Here is a 21,956-nt window from a genome sequence, read left to right as displayed (position 1 = left end):
TGGCGAACGCTTGTTTGGCGTTTGGTTTACGTTGTACGAACGATGCCTAGAGGTGCATCGTTTCTAGCCGTGTATAAAAATGGGAAACAATGTGAAATAAACTAGTTCTAGTCTAGAGCTCAAACTCTATCATTGTTTCATTGAACCTGAAGTCCTTAACTTGTATATAATCGACTGTAGAGTCTATGTCAATTGCGAAAAAGGCCACCGGAATAGCGTTCGAGGTAAATTTTCAATGCATTGACATGAAAAAAATTGCGACATACGATCAGCTAGTTTATTGTTTTGCGAGGACAAGAATGAATCATCAATCAATAATCGTCAACTGATTCTACCATGAAAAACTGTTTCAAAGATTATTCTACTAAGCAGTTGTTTCCAAAATTTCACAGCATTAAAGAATAATATCCGAAGATATAAACAAGCGACTTATATAAAATAACAGCGTAGTTCTACGTCAACAATGCGGTCGTATCTTGGATACAACCTCCTATAATTTTTGTTCTGCGAGGACAAGAATGAATCATCAAACAATAATCGTCAAATGATTCTACAAGAAAAAAATATTTCAGGGCGACCAAACTGGAAGAATGGTTATTTCTGAAATTTCGTAGCATTATAAAATAATATTCGCAGCTATAAACAAGCGACTTGAATTAAACTACAGCGTAGTTCTACGTCAAAAATGCGGTCGTGTCCAGGACACAACCTTCTACAATTTTTTTAATCCATTCCAATCTATTTTGGGACGGATTTGCAACACCTTTAAGTTATTATAATTCTCTCATCCGTTGGGAGCATAATCGTGATTTTGAAAGTAAAACTGTTTAAAAAGTGCTGAATATATATGAATGCTGTTCAGTTCGTACGACGGAAAATCCAAACTTTTTAGATTTACACAAAGCAGGTAATGGATGTGAAGAATAACGAGGCGCAAAAACTGCAATCCTAGGATGTATGAGAGCCATAAACGATTTCAGCACACGTCAATTATGATTGCACCATTTATTTCAACCCAAGCGTAAACTTTTCACACCAATCAATATGCGGACGCTTGGGTATAATGCCGACAGGTAATGGAATTTCGTTTGCCCGGTTAAGCTTTGCTTTGAAATATAAAAATGGATTTCTGTCTGTCTGTCTGATTCTTATGGACTCGGAAACTACTGAACCGATTGACATGAAAATTGTTATGTAGGGGTTTTTGGGGCCGGGGAAAGTTTTCATGATAGTTTGAGACCCCTCCCCCTCTCTAAGGGGGGGCAATAGAAATGAAACACAAATTTCTACATAACTTGAGAATTCTTCAAGCAAACGAACCCAAATTTGGCATGTGAAGGATTTAAGGTGCAAACAGGGTTGCCAACAATTTTTTTGAAAAATCAGGGAGAATGAGAAAAAAAAATCAGGGAAAATCAGGATAGCTCATCTTGGGTTGTCCGGAAAGTTCGTACCGATTTGTAAGAAAACAAAAGTATTTTTTTAAATTTTATATACACAGTATTGTTCTGCAATCAATTCAGGAAGTTCTGCAATCTTTCAGGTAGCCTAACAATACTAAACATTAACTAATTATGGAAGCTAATTTCAATTTATCCGGTTGTTTTAAATGATCCGTTTTCATAACCCGCCAGGATTTGCTTTAAAAAAATCGATGCATCGATGAAACGCACAAGTCGTTTCTTCTTCGACAGGGGTTCAGTATTCTCATCCTAATCAAATCGGTGAAAACTGGAGTGAAATTTGAGATTTTCTGGAAAAAAAAATCATCAATCTTCAACATATCTTCAACATATGATTTATATTTTTTACGAACCGCTTTTTTGAAATATTTGAGCAAACTTCCGCTTGCAACTGGAGCTTATCCTTTTTTAAGCATTTTTACCACAACACGTTTTTCGATTGTAATTTGTGATAATAAAACTACGACAATTTAAAATCATCAATAACAATAAAACAATACATCACGTTTACCTTCGGGCATATGATTCTTATATATTTCTTTCACGTTAACTTCAAAATTTGAAAAATGTCGACACTGTACCTTCGAAAACGCGAACAGATAGAGTATAACCGAAAGAAAGAGTAAGCATTTTAAAAGCGCGGACCTTGTTAGTGTAGACTATTACGACAATTCTCATCGTTCTCAAATGAAAAACTAATTTCTGCATAACTCGAAAACTAATCAAGCAAATGGAGCCAAATTTGGCATGTGAACATTTTAGGGGGCACGAAACGTTTCTATGGTGAATAGACATTCCTCCCCCCTTTCTAAGGGGAGAAGAGGGGAGGGGTCTGTCTTTATTCTATAATATTTTCTGTATCAAACATTTATTCCATGTAACGGAGAAACCTGTTATTTGCAAGTGGTTGAAAAATCTTGAACGAGAATTGTGTCTGAAAATAATCTGATATTATAATGATGAGTTTTGTTATAAATACTAGGAATTTTATAGTAAAAGGTAAATTCAACGGGGTCGATCAGAAGATCAATCAATGAACAGTTCTGCGATTATGAACTAGCGCTTAGAAAGAAAACGTGAATGTTTGAAGGTGTTGACAACAAAAACAAATTTTGGGCGGGGCGAAGTTTGCCGGGTCAGCTAGTCAATTATATTTCAGTGCAAAATTAACCGGGCAAATGAATGCCGTCCGACGCTCGCAACTAAAGGATCGTCTCCTATGTTTCAAACTAACCGGGCAATCGATGGAACACAAGTTTGCTTGCGAAAGGCCGCCGCTTCCGACGGCGGGTCGGCAACAATACAAAAGATATCTGAGTGTCAATGTCTATTGTATTTCGGCTCCGGTGACGCTAATACGAAAGTTCCTGATTTACTCTTGGAGACATTTTGGAAAATATGCAGTCAATGTTTCCACCACCACCATCACGTCAAATGTCAAACCGATGATTTATTTAATGTTATTCATGGTGTCGCCACCTACAACAATTTTAAATTGCAATGCCCTCTTTAAAATCAGCATGCCTAGAATCAGTTCTAAATTTTGAAAAATTCAATGAAAATCATTTAATTCAATTATTTAAATGCTTAAACCCCGTAGTCCGACCCTTATTCAACAATAATAATAAATAGAATATTTCTCTCAGCTAGTCGCGAATGATTTTCACTCCGAAATTTGGAGCTAAGCGATATGTTGGCATAAAAAGTACAGTAAGTTACTTATAATGCGATATGCTGCAGCAGCACTCAGTGTCGCATTGGAATCGATTTTGACCAGTAATTGGACATTCGTGACTGGTGGCGACTTTCAATGTGGGGCCATAATTTGGGCCCCGAACTCAAAGTTTACAAAAATGTCCAATTAAACGTGTTGCATAACAGATCTGTACAATTATCTTAATGTCGAATTAGATATAGATCACTGTACAACTAAATCGAAACAAAAGCAGAGACACAAAGCTCAGACAAAAACCAAACGAGCCGTCCGTCTCCGTCAATTATTCTTTTCTACAAATCCTGCTGGTCGTTTTCGTTCAACGTATGCTGACGGGTCGTTACGTTGCTGGTGTATGTGAATGTTTTCATGAGAATTGCATGGTACGTAACGTGACGTGACGGAACGTGAACGTGACGTGGATGTTGTATTTGAATCGCACTTAATTCGGAAGATTTGGAGCAAATTTGGGGGGCTATAAGAGCAAAAATCAGAGACACACATCAGTGTTCCCTTCGTCTGAACACGTCTAAACATCGATTATCACGATTATCACGTACCTCGATAAACGCACGGACACGCATCAGATAGCTAGGCAGGTTAAGGCAGACAAATACGGACGAAACAATCAACAGCATTTTGGTGACCTTCATCTGAGAGTTCACCATTCGGCTGATGGCTGCGAAAAAAAAGAAAAATGAGTAAAATGACACAAAAAAAAAAAAATTCGCGACTATAATAATGATTCTACCAGGTCTGTGTTTGAGAACATTGCTACGGTGATTCGGATGGGAGCAGGTCCTCTGTATACTAAGTTGCCGCCGAATTTCGAAACTCGACGGCTTCCTACGGCGTCCGTGTGCATTGAAGTATATTAGGGAAATAAATTAATGAATTTCGCCAATAAACACACCAAATCGCTAGCGTCTGTGAGAGCCACATGTACTTACCGTCGCACTAATGTCATGGTTCTCCTTAGGTTAGCAACGCGCCAAACGGTGAAGCTTGTGATGGAGTTTAGCACCAAAATGACCGTGAATGGGACTAGAAACACAATAACTGTGTCGATATAATTGAATATTATCATTTGAGGCTGAAAGTAGGCAATTCAGTGGGGATGGTATTAATAATAGTACATGGAACAACAAACAGCAAACAAAGGATTTACAAAGGATAGAAAATCGTAGAAGGAGAAATAAAAATCTCAAAGATTAAACGAGAGTCGCATCTGCTGGTTCAACAGCAGGGCCATTTCATAACTGATTCGGTCATTAATGTTATACCATCAGACGGAACCGATTCATCTCTTAATGTGGGGCGGTGTGAAACAGAAATGTCCAAAAGAAAAAAAAATTTAGGAGGTTGTGTCCAAGACACGACCGCATTGTTGACGTAGAACTACGCTGTAGTTTAATTCAAGTCGCTTGTTTATAACTGCGAATATTATTTTATAATGCCACGAAATTTCAGAAATAACCAGTTTGGTCGCCTTGAAATATTTTTTTCTTGTAGAATCATTTGACGATTATTGTTTGATGATTCATTTTTGTTCTCACAGAACAATACATGTTCGAGATAAGCGCAGTTATCATCAGTTATCTACTGGCAAGCGAAACCAAATCACATACAAAATTCCAGAACGACATTTACTTTCTTGGTGACTAAATACATGAAATAAACTCTTTCTGTTAATCTCAACAACCTCGAAAAGAGTAACACTGCTTCATTTTAATCAAGATTAGCGCAAATGCAATCCTAGTTGAAGGGAGTTTTACAACTGGCACGCGAACCCAAAAAAATTAAAAACTTATTATAACTTATTGAATAACTTGGTATTCCCAAATAATTTTTTGGTGCACAACCTTAACACCTGCTTCACCATAGAGTCAGTTCAATGCATTGATGCAATGTCAAAGGCACCAACGAAGCCTTTATGATGACGGAAAATAAACAATGTCAACTGCTTGGAAAAAGGCTGAATATTTGCCTCAGCAGAGATTCATTACTAATATTCTAGCGCAAATATTTCCCAACCGCTATCTCCCCTCCTTGCCGTCACGTTCGGATCGACATGTTCACCCGCAACAGCGCAATACGTTAAAACGCACGCACGTACACACACAAATATCCATACATCTATGGCTTGAAGCAATTAAATATGCACACACTTATCTCCGTTTTGCGCTCTTCTCAACAGAAGCCATTTTTGTTAATATTGCCGGTCTAGATCAGCTAACATCCTTTGTGGAGAGAGTTTTTCTACCGTCAAAATTCCAGATCATTTATTTTTTTGGTGAGCTGACGATAGCCTAGCTTGATGATTGATGACACAATTGTGTAGCTCAGAACCTAAATGCAATGGCGTCAGTTTGATGAAATTATTGCAATGCTAGAGACCTCAGCGAGTCAGTAATTTGGTCGTGTCCACAGCTCAATCCGAAACTGCGACATGTGAGACTTTAAACTTCTTTAGCTCATTCGTCTCTAACCTTCAAAAAGACCCTTGGAAAACTTTACTTTTTCCTCGTATTACTCCTCCACTGCTCACCATCTAGCTCACCCAGCAACGATATTGTTCAGTCGGTGTCCTCACGAAGAATGAAAGTTTGCCTCAGCGAGATCCACTGTTTATACTCTAGGCAAATATTCCCCTTCGTTCTTCTTCTTTTCCTTTGTTCACGGAAACTTTAAGGCTTACGAATTCCCCATTAATTCACCTGACCTGATCATTCGTATTTTTTTTCAGAACTAAAAATATTTTTGAGAAAAATGAATTTTTAATATTGAACTCCGGCCCCGTCAGGCTAACGCCATATGAGCCTTGATAAAAATATATATTTTGAAAAAAAAAAAATGAATTTTTATTTTTAAAATATTTATTTTAGTTTTATTTTTTGTAGTTGATTGGTATTTTTTAAATAAAATATAAAGAACTTTCTACAATTCATTACTTGACCAAAATTGTATAGGTTTGATAGCTATTCAGTTTCAAGATTTTTTTTAAATGTTGGGAAAATTTTTTTTTAAAAACTCAAAAAATAAAAAAAAATTATTTTAAAAATATTTTTTTCTTAAAAACTTAACTATATATTATCAATTTTATTTTGTTTTGAATTTTCAACACTCTCCCTGACGAAGTGTCTATCTTCCAATGTGTGGATGACTTGTTGGTTATTGTACAGGAAGTTCAAATATTTTTACTACATTACATTCTGTGACGAAAATTTGTTGATTTATGTAAATTTTTAGTTTTTGAGTTACAACCGTTGGCTTAGTAATTATTTGCTTGTATTGATTGAATTATTTATTGAATGAAACAATTCTCGATTTCAAATGAATTCAACATATTTGATGTGTAAGTGAAGAATTTGAACAAACTCGGATTTCTTGGTTTAGATGGCTATGTTGGGGAAATCGTAAATCGAGCCAATCAAAATCAGTCAGTTAGGGTGCCTGAATATCAAAATGTTTCCTATTAATTGATGCATTTCGAATACTTATAACTCGAACACTATCGGAAATCGGAAAGATATTCTATGACCAAACGTTCGAGTTATAAGCATTCGAAATCTTTAATTTTTTTTCTTGCATGTTCTGTGTTTAGATTTTCATTTTACCCCCAATATATTCCGGTTAGACGTAGTCCTACGTCGAAAATCATAAATCATTATTTCAATGAGCTTTGACATCTTTCATTCACAACACTTACTCCGCGTCGAAAATAACCTCTGATCTTTGCATGAAGAATTAATGATTTTCGAAAAAGCAATTTATAATAATACTCTTCTGCTTTGGTTATGTGCGTCAGTACAAACTCAGCACTATGCTTGTTGTGTGCATATTCTGAGCAGGGCCCGAAATCTTCAAAGGTGAAAAATGAAGAGCGACTCTACTCTCATTAGCTTCGCTTCGACTAGAACTGCTTCGGCAGTCGCCCACAACAAAAAGTGACTTGAAAATGAATTGACTAGCGTTGACTAGCGAGGATGACTGGTGAACTAGCCCAGTCAGTGGTCATTTTAACTGACTCGACTAATGAATACAAATCTGCCTCTTCATTCAACTGACTTCAATCCACATTTCTACTTCCCTAGGAACGAAATTTATTCCCCCGTACGCAATCTTATTTTCACGTCCATATAAAGAGGAACGAAAACATGATTTATGATGCAAAAAAGAAGTTACCCCATCAATGGACGGTTTATTGTCTACCCATCGTGAACTCAAACCAACGAACTTAGACATTTATCAAGTATGCTAAAAAGGTCCTCGCGTTAGTATTAGTTAGTATTAGCTGTGCAAAATAGCGCACACACACTGCACGCTATTTTATACGTGTGAGTATTTTTTTGTGTACGATATAAAAGAACCTAGCTCATCTGTAGCGTATGTCAAACCACGTTGTTTGTTTTTATAAAGGCTTTATACCTTTTCAGTTAATTCACTTATGGCTTTAAAATAGGCCAATTCGGAAAACGTAATCTAATACCAGGGACAGACATACAGCTGTACTTGCGTTGTACGTGTACAGCGTTGTACAGGTACCATCGTACCATGACAGACATACTTTGGTTGTACATTGTACCGTATGTCAAACTGACAATCAGATATTTTTCCAATTTCCACCACATATTTCAATGAAAAAGGTTTTTATTTAGTGTCTAAACTATCAAACACAACAAAAAAGTTTCTAATCTGAGTTATTAACTTTAAAGAAAGTCAATGAAAAGAACGTTTATCAAGTGATTTGATTCTGCTTGTTCATGCTACCCACCACTAACCGTCTATGGCGCTGCGCACAGTACAACTGTAGCCATGTACAGCGGTAAAACAGGTCGTTACAGGTACAGCGATTGTACCGAGTTGCTTGCATGGTTCTAGCACTGTACATGGTGACAGACATACAATTTTCGAAGTACAACGCAAGTACAGCTGTATGTTTGTCATAAGTAAAAACTTTCACCTCCTGGCCTTAAAAGGTCATTTCAGTGCTCTCGGTGCCGCCGACGATGACGACAGATTACTAGCTGGATGACAGTTTAATCTTGATTGACTGAGACTGACTGGAGCCCTATATGTATATGGTGGCTTATTTTCTTATTTCTCTTGAATAGAATGATATGCACGGTAGATAGCTAGGATCGTTGTCGATCGGTGTGTTGGTGAGTGTAGCTGCTACATTAGTTGTTGCTTTCGGTTGGCACAACTTGAGGATGACAAATTTAAGCAATCAAAATGAGGAATTTAGCGCATTTTGCATTCATTCAATTGTTCAAGTGTTCTAAATGTCTTTTCTCAAGACCGACAGTTTAGGTCGAGTTTTCTAAATTGACTCTTTTCAAGGCCATAGGCGAATGAACTAAATGATTTGAAAGGCTCTATAATTCAACTCTATCTATCCCTCTATCTCTCCAATATATACAAAGAAGGAAGTTAACGAGAAGAGAATATTTGCAACTTTCGCACTTACACTTCGCTACGGCAAATTTTTCACTATCGGCGAACACTCAAAGCAACGAACGTCATTTGTTCGGCTAGTTACGGTCTTCATTTCGAACTGTGGACGAGAGCGGATGACTCACTCGCTGCTGCCTCTGGCATTGCAAACAACACATCGGACCGCTTCGCACACCAGATTATGCAGGGAATTATCTAGCTGAGCCATCGTTATCCGGCTCACCGTGGCAAGCTTAGGCGCAAAACTGGCACCGCGAAAGAATGTAGCTAACTAAATAACCGGCCTTTTTCAAGGCCAAAAATGTTATCAAAGTGAGCCACTTTTGAAGAGAAAGCAAAATGGAGAGAAGTGGGTTAGACTTGTTAGATCTACTCGAGGATCTACTATTTTTTTTTTCGTTGCGCGACATATTTTATAGATGTGCGATATACATACAAAGTCAATGATACGTCAACTACTCTCTTGGATGTATCTTTCTGTTACATTTATTGTCGCTGCACCAGTATATGGTTTTGTGGGAGTGCTAAGCTGGACCGCTGTTTGGTGCAGGTTGGTTTACATTGCGCACAAATCGCTAACTCTAAAAACAAGCATCATGTTTTCAAGAATCGTTTGAAGTCATCTGCGATATATGGCAGAAGATTCAATCTTGCAGAATTTGTTTCTCTGCATATTCTACCCCATGTGTGTAGCGTGTGTCTAAGGTGAATACATTGCAGCAACTTCCGGGTACGTCATCTCTATGACACAGGGATGCTAGGAGATTTTCTCAAATGTTTTCTCCACAACAAAAATTAGAAGAATCATGACTCAATTTTGAAACACTGTTTGCAAAACGCATAGAATCTAGCATTGATTTTTTTTTAAACCGTTTCATTTGCGTGGTTGTTGTTATTTCAGTACGGAGGCTCTTTTGAGTGCTTATGCACATTTTTGATTATAAGTGTTTGAAAATTGAAGACTAAATAGTTTCACGTGTTTATGATGGAATGTCAACGGTTCACTTAAGTTTCTGATGCGTCCTAAAGGTAAACTAAACTTTCTACGGAAGAGTTGATTCTAAAATTACATCGTTCTGGATTATTATCGGAAGCGTTATCAAACGAATTGTCTAAAACAATTTCATAGATCTACATCAAAAATACAGTCGTGTCTCTATTGTATAAACGTAGTGATAAACGAGCAAATAATTTGCATAAAATATGTTGGCAGTTCTACGTCTACGTCTACAATGTGGTCGTATTCTGATCCTTTTTTGCGTTTCTGAGATAGATTGATGTGGTTTCTGTAATGTTATATTTTGGTTGCTATGATGTTGTGTTTTGTTTATTGGAAATGTGGAATAATTGTGGCGGTAGAACCAATATATAAGATGTGAAGTTTCAGTTTGTTGCGAACAATTGCGAGCGATCACCGTGGTAACTTCTGAGGGTAAACTGCTCTGTGTGACATGATCATCGGAAATAAAATACAACATATGGCTAGCTTGTGTATTGTTCTCGCGAGAACAAAACAAAATTAATCAATCAGTACCAGCAGCTTCTATAAGATTATGCAAACCATCTTCGGGATCACCCGAAATATTGACCGAAATATTGAAATATTGACTGAATAGCATTCATATCGATAAACAAGTGAAATAATTAAAACAATTACATAATCCTACGTCAAAAAAATAATAAAGACGGTAAGTTTCATTTGGAAACAAGTCAATCAGCAGCTTCATTGCCACCACGATAGTACAATAATGATTATTTAAGAAAAAATAAATTAGTTCAGCCTCAATAATGATTATTGACATCTCCTCAAACTTTATAAATCTCATTCGGATTAACTATTGGCAATTGAATTGTTAATAAACTAGAAAGATGATGTCTAAGATACGACCGCATTGTTAACGAAGAACTACAAAATTATAATTGATACGAGCACGCATTATTAAAATTTAAGAATAAACTCTTTAGTACAAATTTTGGTAGCACTTACAAGGGCCGATAAATAAATGCTCGCACTGAGTGAGTGGCGTAAACGATTCAAATTTATCAAATTAACTTTCAGAATAAACACCTAACTGTTGATTGCTCGCTGAAACAATTTGAAACACTGGCGATATTCAATATCCCCGTAATTATTCAGTATCTCTTAGCAAAATTACATCTCCAACGCTCTCAAAACACCATTTCTCCAATAAAAAAATTCACAAATAATGCTATGCAACAAATTTAACACAACGGAAACCAAAAAATCCATTACGAATCGATTGTGGGGTGGTGACGGCGGCTACAGAAACCGCTACGAAATAAATTTCCTCCTTCAGTTTTACACCGAATAACACAGCTCTCACAATTGGAAAATGCCTTATTCAGGTACGTCATTGAAAATGCTGCATTTTGACACCACTTTTCACGCAGCGGCAGCCAGGCTTTCCAAATTTTCCGACAGTTTAGTTTGATTTTCTAAATTGACCTTTTTCAAGGCAATAGAACTGCGAAAGTTTAAAGCCTCTATAATTCAAAACATCGCCATAGCCAATAAACCTGAACACACTTCGATTTTCTGGTGGATTGTCTGATAAAAACATAATTTGGTAGCGATTATTCAGACATTTTCATCTACTCACTACGTCAAAAAGATGATGACCTCAAACTTTTCTACATACTAGATGTCGTACAACTAATGTCCCTTGGGCAGATCTAATGGAAAAAGTGTAGGTACCTCTTGCTCTTCAATTGAACAAATGCCGGGAGAAACTCATGTCATTCATCATTGTTTCTTTCTCATGTTTTACCCGATAATAATCATAAGGGAGGTTGGGGGGGTAAGGATTGGGCGATCTTTAGACAAAGAGTGATTTTGAGGGATCGATTTTCTAAACGGTGTAGCGATCGACTCACTGATTAAATCGGTACAAAAGAATCGATCTTTGAAAAATCGCATGCCTTTATTTTACAACTTATTTACTTATTCTGTATAGGTGTTGTCTTTTCTTCAAACATTGAATAAACATTTCACGTTTCTATTCAAATCTTTTATTTTGATTATCAGCCTAAATGTCACAAAAAAATTGAAAGTCTAGAAAAATTATAGGCATTCAATTTGTAGCGTCATGTATAATTACATTAAGCAAAATTGACTGAAAATTATTATTAGAAATTCCGCAACTGATATTTATCCAGAAGCCTGGCATTTAGTCGTAATCATGATAGTAGTCCCACTTCTAGAAAAGAATGCTTCAGCTGGACCTGAGTGTGAATGATCAAACTTACAAAACTGCTGCTCCTAAATTTACGATAACTAATCAGAGAGGGGTCCAATTTTTATGAAATTGGTTTTTGGTAAAATTAAAATCAATGTTCACTGAAAAACAAATTTACATCAAAAATTTCTACGATCTAATAAAAAATCGAAAAGAATAGATCGCGATTTTTGGAGTATAAATAATCGATCCAAAAAATCGAAAATAGGAGACGAAAAGATCGATCTTCTAAATATCGATCCAAGATCACCAAATCCTAGTGGGGGTTAACAATCACCACATTGATTGATAATGGTCTCGTCGTCAAAGAGCGCTATTAAAATTTAACGTTCAGTGAATAGCATGGATAGAAGATGAACATTGGTGTATACCGTTTCACTCCAACTTGTTTTCAATATTATAATTATAATTTTTTTTAAATAAAATCCCTTGATTCTGATTGCTGAAAGTTTATCCACCATGAGTGTTGGAAAAGTTTTGATTCCCATTTTTTTAGTATATCACCATATACATGTCAGACAATTATGAACAGCAGTCCATTGTCTGGATGTTTAAAGCTAGGATACATCCAACAAATGTTGTCCACAGTGAATATATTTGTCATCTATAGTTTGCTGTTTTCAGAAGAAATAGTCGTATGTCAATTGTATCGAAAGTAAAACGAAGAACAATTAATAACAATCAATGGTACACATTTGTCTTCGGTGAAATAGAGGGAAAATGTAAGCAATATATATATGAGAACTAAATAAATCGAATAACTCTTTCATTCATTTTACAAACAAAATTTAGCATCAAATGAATTCATCTTTTTCCCGAATGCCAAAAACTCGGATTATATGAAACCAATGTTTTAGAGGAGTCTTAAGTGGAATAGAAAAATGCTATGTGCGGTGTCCTTTTATAAAGAGCTCATCCCAAACTATTTTTTTATCCCATCTGTTTATTTTATTAGGCTCATTTAGCAATTCAGCTGTAACAGAGCCGAATTTATTCGTCTACTTTTTTATCCTTAATAATTTTGTTATGCATATTACACTGTAGTCATTTTTAGGTGTAAGAGTAGTCCTATCCATCGATAAACGTTTGTTTTATCCATTACACAGTAGCCATTTAGGCGTAAACGTATTCCAATTCTACGATACACATATCGCCTTTTTTGGCGTAACAATATTCCTATTGTTCGAATGTTCAAAGTTGGACTATTCACAGCGGGACTGTTGATATGAGGCTTCCATTGTTGTTGTTCCATAGTACTGATTACCAATGCAGCAGATCGAAAATGTGAGCGTAATGTAAATCTTTATTTTATCGTCTTTCAAAATCATCGCTCGCAACAAACAATTGCTGTCACTAGCATCAGATTACTATTCACCACATTCCATTATTTTTACATCCCTTAGCATTATCCTGCCATCCATCGGGAAATGCCTGATTAATAACGTGAATGTGAGATGTCCTTGTTTATCATTATATTACATCTTACCCACCATTTACTCTCGATATAACCGAAGGCGGTCCTTCTCCAGAAACGAGTGCTTCATTGTGCGCTATGGCTTCCTGGAAGGTCACAGCGAATCACCCTTTGCAACAGTAATCCATCCATTCATTTACCGAGTTGGCTCGTTTGCATGAGCGTGATCTACTGTTTTTACTACTCATTTTTATTTATAACTCCATTAACTGGATATTCTTACGAAAGTTAGCACAATCGTTGTACTGCGTTGTAACAGGAAGGAACATGAGATACTTCGATGAGATACGGACTGAAACCAACAAGTTCCCCTTTTTCAGTGCCACGCGTTTAGGCTAATTTTTCACCGTTATTATGTACCATTAGGCAATCACATATCGGTCAAAAAACGTCCGATTGCGAACCAAGTACATGAATCACATATATCCCAAAAACCCGCAGTTCCAACGCAGTTCCAGAAGATCATACAAACCTTTACAGTTCCGCCAGCTGACAGATTATTGATTATTTATTGGCATCAATCGAATTTTCAACTTGATACAATTGTGTTTAAAAATGAAAGAGCAAACCGGACGATTGTGGTAAGTGCACTTATAATTATGTATTCCACTCGATTTTGTGTGTATTTATAAAATTGAATTTACGTGCTCAATTGGCATTGGTTACGATTCATAGACGGTGCTGAACGGTTGGGAATTCCATAAGAGTATTTCCGAAATTCTTTTATTTATTATTTCATGATATCATGAAATTAATTAATTCAATACCCAGAATAAACAGTGCGATGACGGAGTAACTGTGGACTATCCGAATCAAGGAATTTAATTGAAAAGTTGTTTTCGAAAAAATATACAGTCAAATATTGAATTCAAGTTGAAACGGACCCGTGAATACTAATGTTTATCTTATGTTCATACTACCAAACCGCAGGGCTCGTATGATTCCTGCATCCGGCATCCAGACGGTGACTTTATCAACCACATACAGTAGAACCCCGATTATCCGCTAAATGGTCGGCAAGGTCACCGCGTATAACGAACATCGCGGATAACGCAATGATGGGCTAAAATGAGGTGCAAACACAAAAAAAGATATTTTAGCATCAAAAAGAGCTTGTGCCTACCGCTCACTGACAAATTTCAGGAAGGCTTATAGATTTATTATGGAACTCGCTTTTGCCTATAGTCCGCACCGCGGATCATCCGCTCGCGGATAATCGAGGTTCTACTGTACATCCAACTGCATATTCTTGTGTACTCAAAACAACGCTTGCGAGAAAGTGAAATGCAAATGAATCATCGCTCGTGAAATTTTACACCGATATTTGTGACGCGAAGACCGTTGGAAAACTTTTACCGCTGGGTTAGGAGAGATAGGTATAGCAGAGGTGTATAATACGCCCCCGTAGACATGTAGATTAGTAAACCGTAAGTCATCTGTCGCCGTTCTGTACTTATGTACTGTATAACATAACATATATGCTGCTAGGATTTTTTTATCATGGCGTACAAATTAAATATTTTCGGACCATATGAGGCTAGGGCTAGGACAGCTTTTTTCTTTCAGTCTGATATTCTGTTCCCGCACAAGCTATTTAAGTTACATTGTGCTGGAACAGAATATGATGGCGGATTATCGAAAGAAATTATTTATTTATTTATTTATTTTAGTACACTCTGGTCAACTTCTGTAAGACCAGGTGATGATCTTGCTGCTTTGTGCCATTATAAACAAACAATGCTTCAACTTATATTCCAGTGTGCAGGTATTGGTGACTACCATATATTGCACGATTTGCATATGTGTATGTGCAAGTGCTGAGCGTAAACGAATGGTTTTGTATTTTTCAAGTGTCAAGTTTCTATAAGACCAGTTACATTTTTTCCGTTGTTTCAGTTGTTTTCATCAATAAATCTGGAAATTTTCGAAGGGAAAAGTGCTCACGGAGAGAAAAGAAAGAACAATCGATGCATTCCACCAAGAAAATGTTGGTATCAGAGAAATTTCTCGTCGGATTGAACGATCTAATCAAGTAGTGCTCAATTATTTGAAGAATCCTCAAGGATACGGTAAGAATGAGAGAGCTCCACGTAAATCGAAGCTCTATGACCGGGACAAGCTTCGATTACCTCAAAATCGCGTATGCAAATAAAGCAATATTTCAATTTAAATGTTACTCGGGTGACAATTCGTCATGTTTTGGTAAAAAATCCTCACATAAAGAGGGTTTAGAAGGTTCAAGCACCTCATCTTACACCATCCCACATCGGAAGACGTCTGAGTTTTGCCGAAGCTCACATGAACCGACAGTGGGACATGTTATGTTGTGACAAAGAATGTTTCCAAAAGAATACATTTTGCTATATACCATAACGAAAATTTCTTCAATGTATAGGTTATCTTCACTGTCGAAAAAAAGTTCAGTTAGGATGATCCTGATGGTTTCAACGGGTACTGGCGTGATTTACGGAAGAAGGAACAGTATTTTTCAACCAAGAATTTTGGTGGAGGTGGGATTCTATACAATCGGAAAGCTCAAGATAGCTTTCACATCATTCAAGGATTACATACATGTTCTGGAATCCTCTCTCCTACCGTTTTTGCGTAGATTTCGTCACAAAAATTCTCGTTTCAGAAAAACAATGCGACTTTTCATATCAGCAAGGAAACTAAGCAATGGATTAGGGATCAAAACTTAATTTGTTGAACTGGCCGGCTCACTCTCCAGACTTTTTTTTATTTAAATCGTTTATTTTTACAGGCTCAGTTACATAGGTTTAAAGGAGCCGAACTCCTTACTGTATTGTTACTAGTATATATACATTTTTCCTTAATTCTAATGGTCATAATATAGGAAACCGATTACTCGCGGTCAACTCGAGCTTAGAAGGGTGACATATTTTCTTCAGGAAAAGGAGGGGATATGAGGATATGTTGACAATGATCACACTCACACTCTCAATCACACTCATCACACTCAATTCTTAAACCTATCTTATACCTAATATGTATTTACATTTCATCTTATTCTTAAGAAGGGATCCGATCTCTCACAAAGGAAAAGGAAAAGGAAAAACTAAGGGTGTAAGGACAATCACACACGAAGATCGATAGCTTTAAGGAATACATATATTTGGGACATGTAATCAAGGTCTAACCGAGCCAACACGTCTCTCACCGGCATCATGGGCTGCTTTCCTCGGGCCCGAAGGGTGACTACTAAATTCGATCTGGCGACAAGATACAGCTCGCACGACCAAACAACGTGCTCGATGTCGTGGTAACCTTGGCCACAAACACAAAGATTGTTGTCGGCAAGATTAATACGAAAGAGTAGCGCATCTAACGAACAGTGATTGGACATAAGTCGGGAGAAGGTGCGAATAAAGTCCCGACTCAAGTCCAGACTTTTGAACCATGGTTTGTGGCTAACCTTAGGGATAATCGAGTGGAGCCACCGGCCCAATTCATCTTCGTTCCATTTGCGTTGCCAGTTGCGGACTAAAGAATAAAATTCATTGAAGGCGATTTGACGCTGATAAATATCGCCTTCAATTGCACCTACCTTTGCTAATGAGTCAGCCCTCTCGTTACCCAGAATTGAGCAATGTGAAGGGACCCAGACAAAGGTAATGACATAACAGCGTCTGGATAAAGCACTCAAAATTTCTCGTATTCTCTCAAGGAAGTACGGTGAGTGCTTTTCCGGCCTCACTGAACGGATAGCTTCGACAGAGCTAAGACTATCCGTTACAATGTAATAGTGTTCAACAGGTCGTGAGGCGACGCTGTCCAGCGCCCAGTGTATCGCTGCCAATTCAGCAATATACACTGAGCAAGGATTCTGAAGACTGTGTGAGGTGCTAAAAAATTCGTTGAACACTCCAAATCCTGTGGACTCATTCATAGAGGACCCATCAGTAAAGTACATATTATCACAATTGATATCCCCATACTTTGCATCGAAGATCGTTGGAACGATCCTCGATCGAAGATAGTCTGATGTTCCATGGATATCCTGCTTCATGGACAGATCAAAATGCACAGAGGAATTGATGTAGTCAGGAAAACAAACACGGTTGGGAATATACGAAGAAGGATTAACCTGTATGGAGACGAATTCATGATATGAGCTCATGAATCCAGAATGAAAATTTAGCTCGATTAGCTGCTCAAAATTTCCGATCACCAATGGGTTCATAACCTTACACCGGATGAGGAACCGAAGAGATAATAAATTGAAGCGATCTTTTAGTGGGAGTACGCCTGCCAAAACCTCGAGGCTCATGGTATGCGTTGAGGGCATACATCCCAACGCAATACGGAGACAAAGATACTGAATTCGCTCGAGTTTAATGAGGTGTGTTTTGGCAGCTGATTGAAAACAGAAACTGCCATACTCCATCACTGAGAGAATAGTTGTTCGATACAACATTATAAGATCTTCGGGATGGGCTCCCCACCAGGTGCCGGTAATTATACGGAGAAAGTTTATTCTTTGTTGACATTTTTTACTCAGATACCTAATATGGGCCCCCCAAGTACATTTAGAGTCGAACCAGACCCCAAGATACTTGAATGACATAGCATGAGTGATCGGTTTACCCAAAAGTTGAAGCTTTGGTTTTGCTGGTTTATGCTTCCTAGAAAAAACCACCATCTCTGTTTTCTCCGTGGAGAATTCGATCCCTAGCTTCTCTCTCCAGACTTGAATCCTGTTGAAAATGTTAGGGGGATCCTTGTGCGCAGAATCTACACTGAGGAAAACCGGTACACCACGATTGAAGAGCTCAAGGCCGCAATTTCGAAAACATGGAAAATAATATCGAGAAAATTGTTCAGCAGCAATTGGTAAACCGTATTCCAATACGAATTTTCCAAGTTATTAGTCGAAATGGCAAGGTTGCCAATTATTGACATGTAAATCAGCCGATCGTTTTGAATTTTTCATTGATAATACTTATAAATTTTGAAATGGTCTTATAGAAACTGGACAGCTGAAATTATCATATTCAAGTACAATAAATAAACAAACAACTCTTTTGAAAGAAATTGACGTTAAATATACTTTATTCTAAGCATTCAACAATGTATAAATTCATCTGATTTAAATTCTAACTGTTTGTGTTGCAACGAAATAGAATCAGGGGGGGTCTAATAAAAGTTGGACAGAGTGTATTTTAAATCACCACACGTAAGATCAAATGTGTGGTCTTGTGTTGGGATTAGTTTACGTTATCAATTCCAATCGTAGGGTAGGGCGGGGCAAGTTTGTCATTTTTGAATAAATTTGGCTATAACTTTGTAGTGAGAAGTTTTGTGTTAGATTACACATTTCTTTGTGTGGACACCGACTGGACAATATCGTTGCTGGACGGGCTGGACGGCGAGGGATCGAGTGCCTTTCTCAAGGCAAGAGGGCGGAGGTGGTAGCACTGGAGTAAAGTAGAGTAGAGTTTTCAAAGGGCCTTTCTGAAGGCTAGAGACGAATGAACTGCAAAAGTTTAAAGTCTCTATAATACAATACCTTCCTTCCTTCCTTTGTGTTAGATTGTTATGTACCACAATGAAGCTTACCAATGAAAAATAACCAGGGAATCATTTATTTGACATTTTTCTTTTATTTAATGTCTTTGTACACTCATACCTCGTTATACGGCCGCTCTTTATACGGCATTTCGCTATAACGGCTCTCTTCAATTAAGGCATGTTTTCGATTTACGGTCTAAAATGTTTCGCTATAACGGCAAAAAAAAAACAATTTTCGGTGTCGATATACAACTGATTATTTATACGGCTTTTCGCTATGCGGCCAAGTTTCGTGGGACGTATGTAGGTATAATTTTGTTAAATTATACTATACGAACAACAGCAGCAAAATGCTGAATTTTCGCATGAAATTTGCTTCAGCGATGAGGCACATTTCGAGCTCGGTGGCTATGTGAACACCCAAAATTACCGTATATGGGGCTCAGAAAATACACACGTGATTGTTGAGAGGCCGTTGCATCCGCCAAAAGTCACTGTTTGGTGCGTATTATGGTCTGGTGGAGTCATCGGGCCGTATTTCTTAGAAAATGAGGACGGCGAGACGGTAACTGTGAATGATGAGCGCTGTGGCCGCATGTTAACCGATTTTTTTACCACAAATTTAAGATATGGATACGGATGACATGTGGTTTCAGCAGGACGGCGCCACGTGCCACACAACACGACCGAACATGGCCATATTGCGAACGAAATTTGAGGAACGCATAATTTCGCGTTTTGGTGATGCCAATTGGCCGTTCAGATCATGCGATTTGAACCCGCTAGACCTTATTTTGTGGGGTTATGCGAAAGACCGTGTCTATGCCAACTCTCCGCAAACTCTTGAACATTTAAAAGACAACATTCGTGAAGTTATGACCGAGATACCGCCCCATATGTGCCGAAAAGTCATCGAAAATTACCTGTTCCGGATCAAGGTTTGCGAGGAAGCCCTAGGTGGACATTTGAATGATGTTGTATTTCACACATAATGGCATAAACCAAACTTTAATTTGAAATAAAAGTTTCATCGAAATTCGAATTCTAAGTGTGTTAGTGCTCCCGTGGCCGAGTGGTTAGCGTCAAACCTAGCATGCCGGGGGTTCGGGTTCGATTCCCGTTGTGGTCGAGGAAATTTTGGTCACGCTGACTTGCACTGTGGTCACGCGTATTCTAGAGCTTGCCACTCAGAATGCATTCAAGGCGTGTTATTTGGCATAGAAATCTCAACTAAGTACTAATGAAAATGACGCAAGTAATATTACGTTGAGACGGCGGAGTTCCTCTAGGAACGTTAGTGCCATACAAGAAGAAGAAGAAGAAGAAGTGTGTTTTATTTCAATTTACTTTCGGAATTTAAAGTTGGAAAACCCTGTATATGCAATTTGTGTGACCAACTAGCCCCTGAAAATTCAATAAAAATAATTTGAAAAGCGTTTTCCATTAACACTTATAGCTAATACGTATAATAAACCTTTGTTTCACGTTTGAGCCGATTTTTTTCATGGTTATTAACCAGTTTTAGAACACGCACGCGCACGCATGCGCAAACCGTGAATGATTTTTGGAAAACCCGGTACCATGTCCGTATTTTTTATCCTACTTAATAGAAAGTTTTTCCAATTTGCTTATTTTATTGCATCAGCAATTGGCTATTTTTCATCCGTAGATCGCAAATTTTTTGAACGCTCAGATTACAAGATATCGTCACTGACCAACTTACCCCTATGAACAACCAGCCCCGCCCTACCCTGGTAGCCCATCGAAAGTAGAGAGATACAATACAGCTTTGTCTAAACCTTTAAGAAGCAAGAGATCCGACCTAAATCCTTTCGCCACCTTGGAATGTTGCTGCTCCTTTGGAGGAAGCTCAATGTTTAATTAATATTAACTGGTTCAACAGAAGAGTTCGCCAATAATACTAACAGACTTTCTCTTGAGTTATGTACTTGAACCGACATTTGTTACCGGTTTGCTATCCTCTATGCTATTCTCTAGCTTCAGTGATGATGCATTGTGAGCCTGGCCGAAGATTTACATACCGAACGTTCCATTTCATTGTTTCATACATTTTCCATCAGTCAAACGCTTGTTTGTTGTTCCCAAAGGGTAACACATGGATAGAGGGTATTATGTTTCAAAGCAAGATTGTGCTATTTGTTTGCTTCTATGATAGAGGCAATCATGTTTAAAATATGTTCATGTGGGATTAAATTGTTTGTTTGTTTGATTGTTGATTTGTTGTATTCAGTTGATTGCATTCTCAGGTATTATTTGAAGAATCGACTGTTGAATTTCGCATAGATGAGCTGCTGCGTTGAATGCTGCTTTTGTAGTTTCCATTTCATTACTCTACACTTCGGCATTGCTTCATGACTTTGTGTGTTTGTATGAGTTTCATTATATTACAACTGTCTTCGAGCTTCCGTTTTTTTTTGTTTTTTTCGAGCCTTTTCATTTTCAAATCAAAACGAATGTTTTTTTTCATTCTTAAAATATTCTAGAAAAAAAACATTCTTCGCATGATTTAAATCACAGACTCAGGGATTATGTCTTTGATTCTTCCGTCCCTTCAGATGGAATCCGAAAAAGGAAACATCCTTCTGCTTAAAGCTTATATATTATTCATGTGTTTACGGAAATTACATTTTACGTTTACGCCGTCCGTACGTTTCCAGTGCTCCCTGGACCAAACAGCTAGCGGTACCGGTGATAATAACAACGCGCGAGAGATTCTGGGTTTGATTATTTTTTATCCTTGCTCTGAACAGTCACGTCATTCGCCTCCCACCATTCTAAAAAATGCATGTACCTTCGTGTTGCGGTTTCAACTAATCTCGAGTAAAACTACGTTAAGAAGGCTCAACTCCCCTGAGTGACGTTACGCCATTCGAAGGCAAGGATAAAAAGCATGGAAATAAAAGCCGAGTTTGAATATCATTGAAATCGTTCCGGATACTAGGTCGATGTGATTTATTCACAACTGATGTCGATCATATTATGTTCCTTCTGTTGATTTCCCAACCGTGCATAAATTGTTTGTTATCATGGATGTTTGCTTT

The 21,956-nt window shown here is 37.6% G+C and overlaps 1 protein-coding gene across 3 annotated transcripts in view; it reads right to left on the bottom strand.

Annotated features, from left to right (window-relative positions):
- The window catches only part of LOC129770541 (growth hormone secretagogue receptor type 1-like), a 55,443-nt gene that overhangs the window by 16,929 nt on the left and 16,558 nt on the right, over positions 1-21,956 (bottom strand). For 2 of the 3 annotated variants that reach the window (XR_008742136.1, XM_055773437.1), the window contains exons 2-3: positions 4,128-4,270; positions 3,738-4,023 (exon numbers count right to left, since the gene is read on the bottom strand). Coding sequence is in view for 2 of the 3 variants with exons in the window: in XM_055773437.1 (XP_055629412.1) it covers positions 3,738-4,023; positions 4,128-4,270 (429 nt within the window). In the remaining variant the exon portion in view is untranslated. The remainder of the gene's footprint in view (positions 1-3,737; positions 4,024-4,127; positions 4,271-21,956) is intronic. The other variant, XM_055773438.1, reaches the window with a different exon arrangement.

Source organism: Toxorhynchites rutilus, chromosome 2, assembly GCF_029784135.1.
Source record: "Toxorhynchites rutilus septentrionalis strain SRP chromosome 2, ASM2978413v1, whole genome shotgun sequence".
Lineage (NCBI taxonomy): Eukaryota > Metazoa > Arthropoda > Insecta > Diptera > Culicidae > Toxorhynchites > Toxorhynchites rutilus.
Note: the sequence above shows the minus strand (reverse complement) of the source record. Positions and strands in the feature narration are given on the sequence as shown.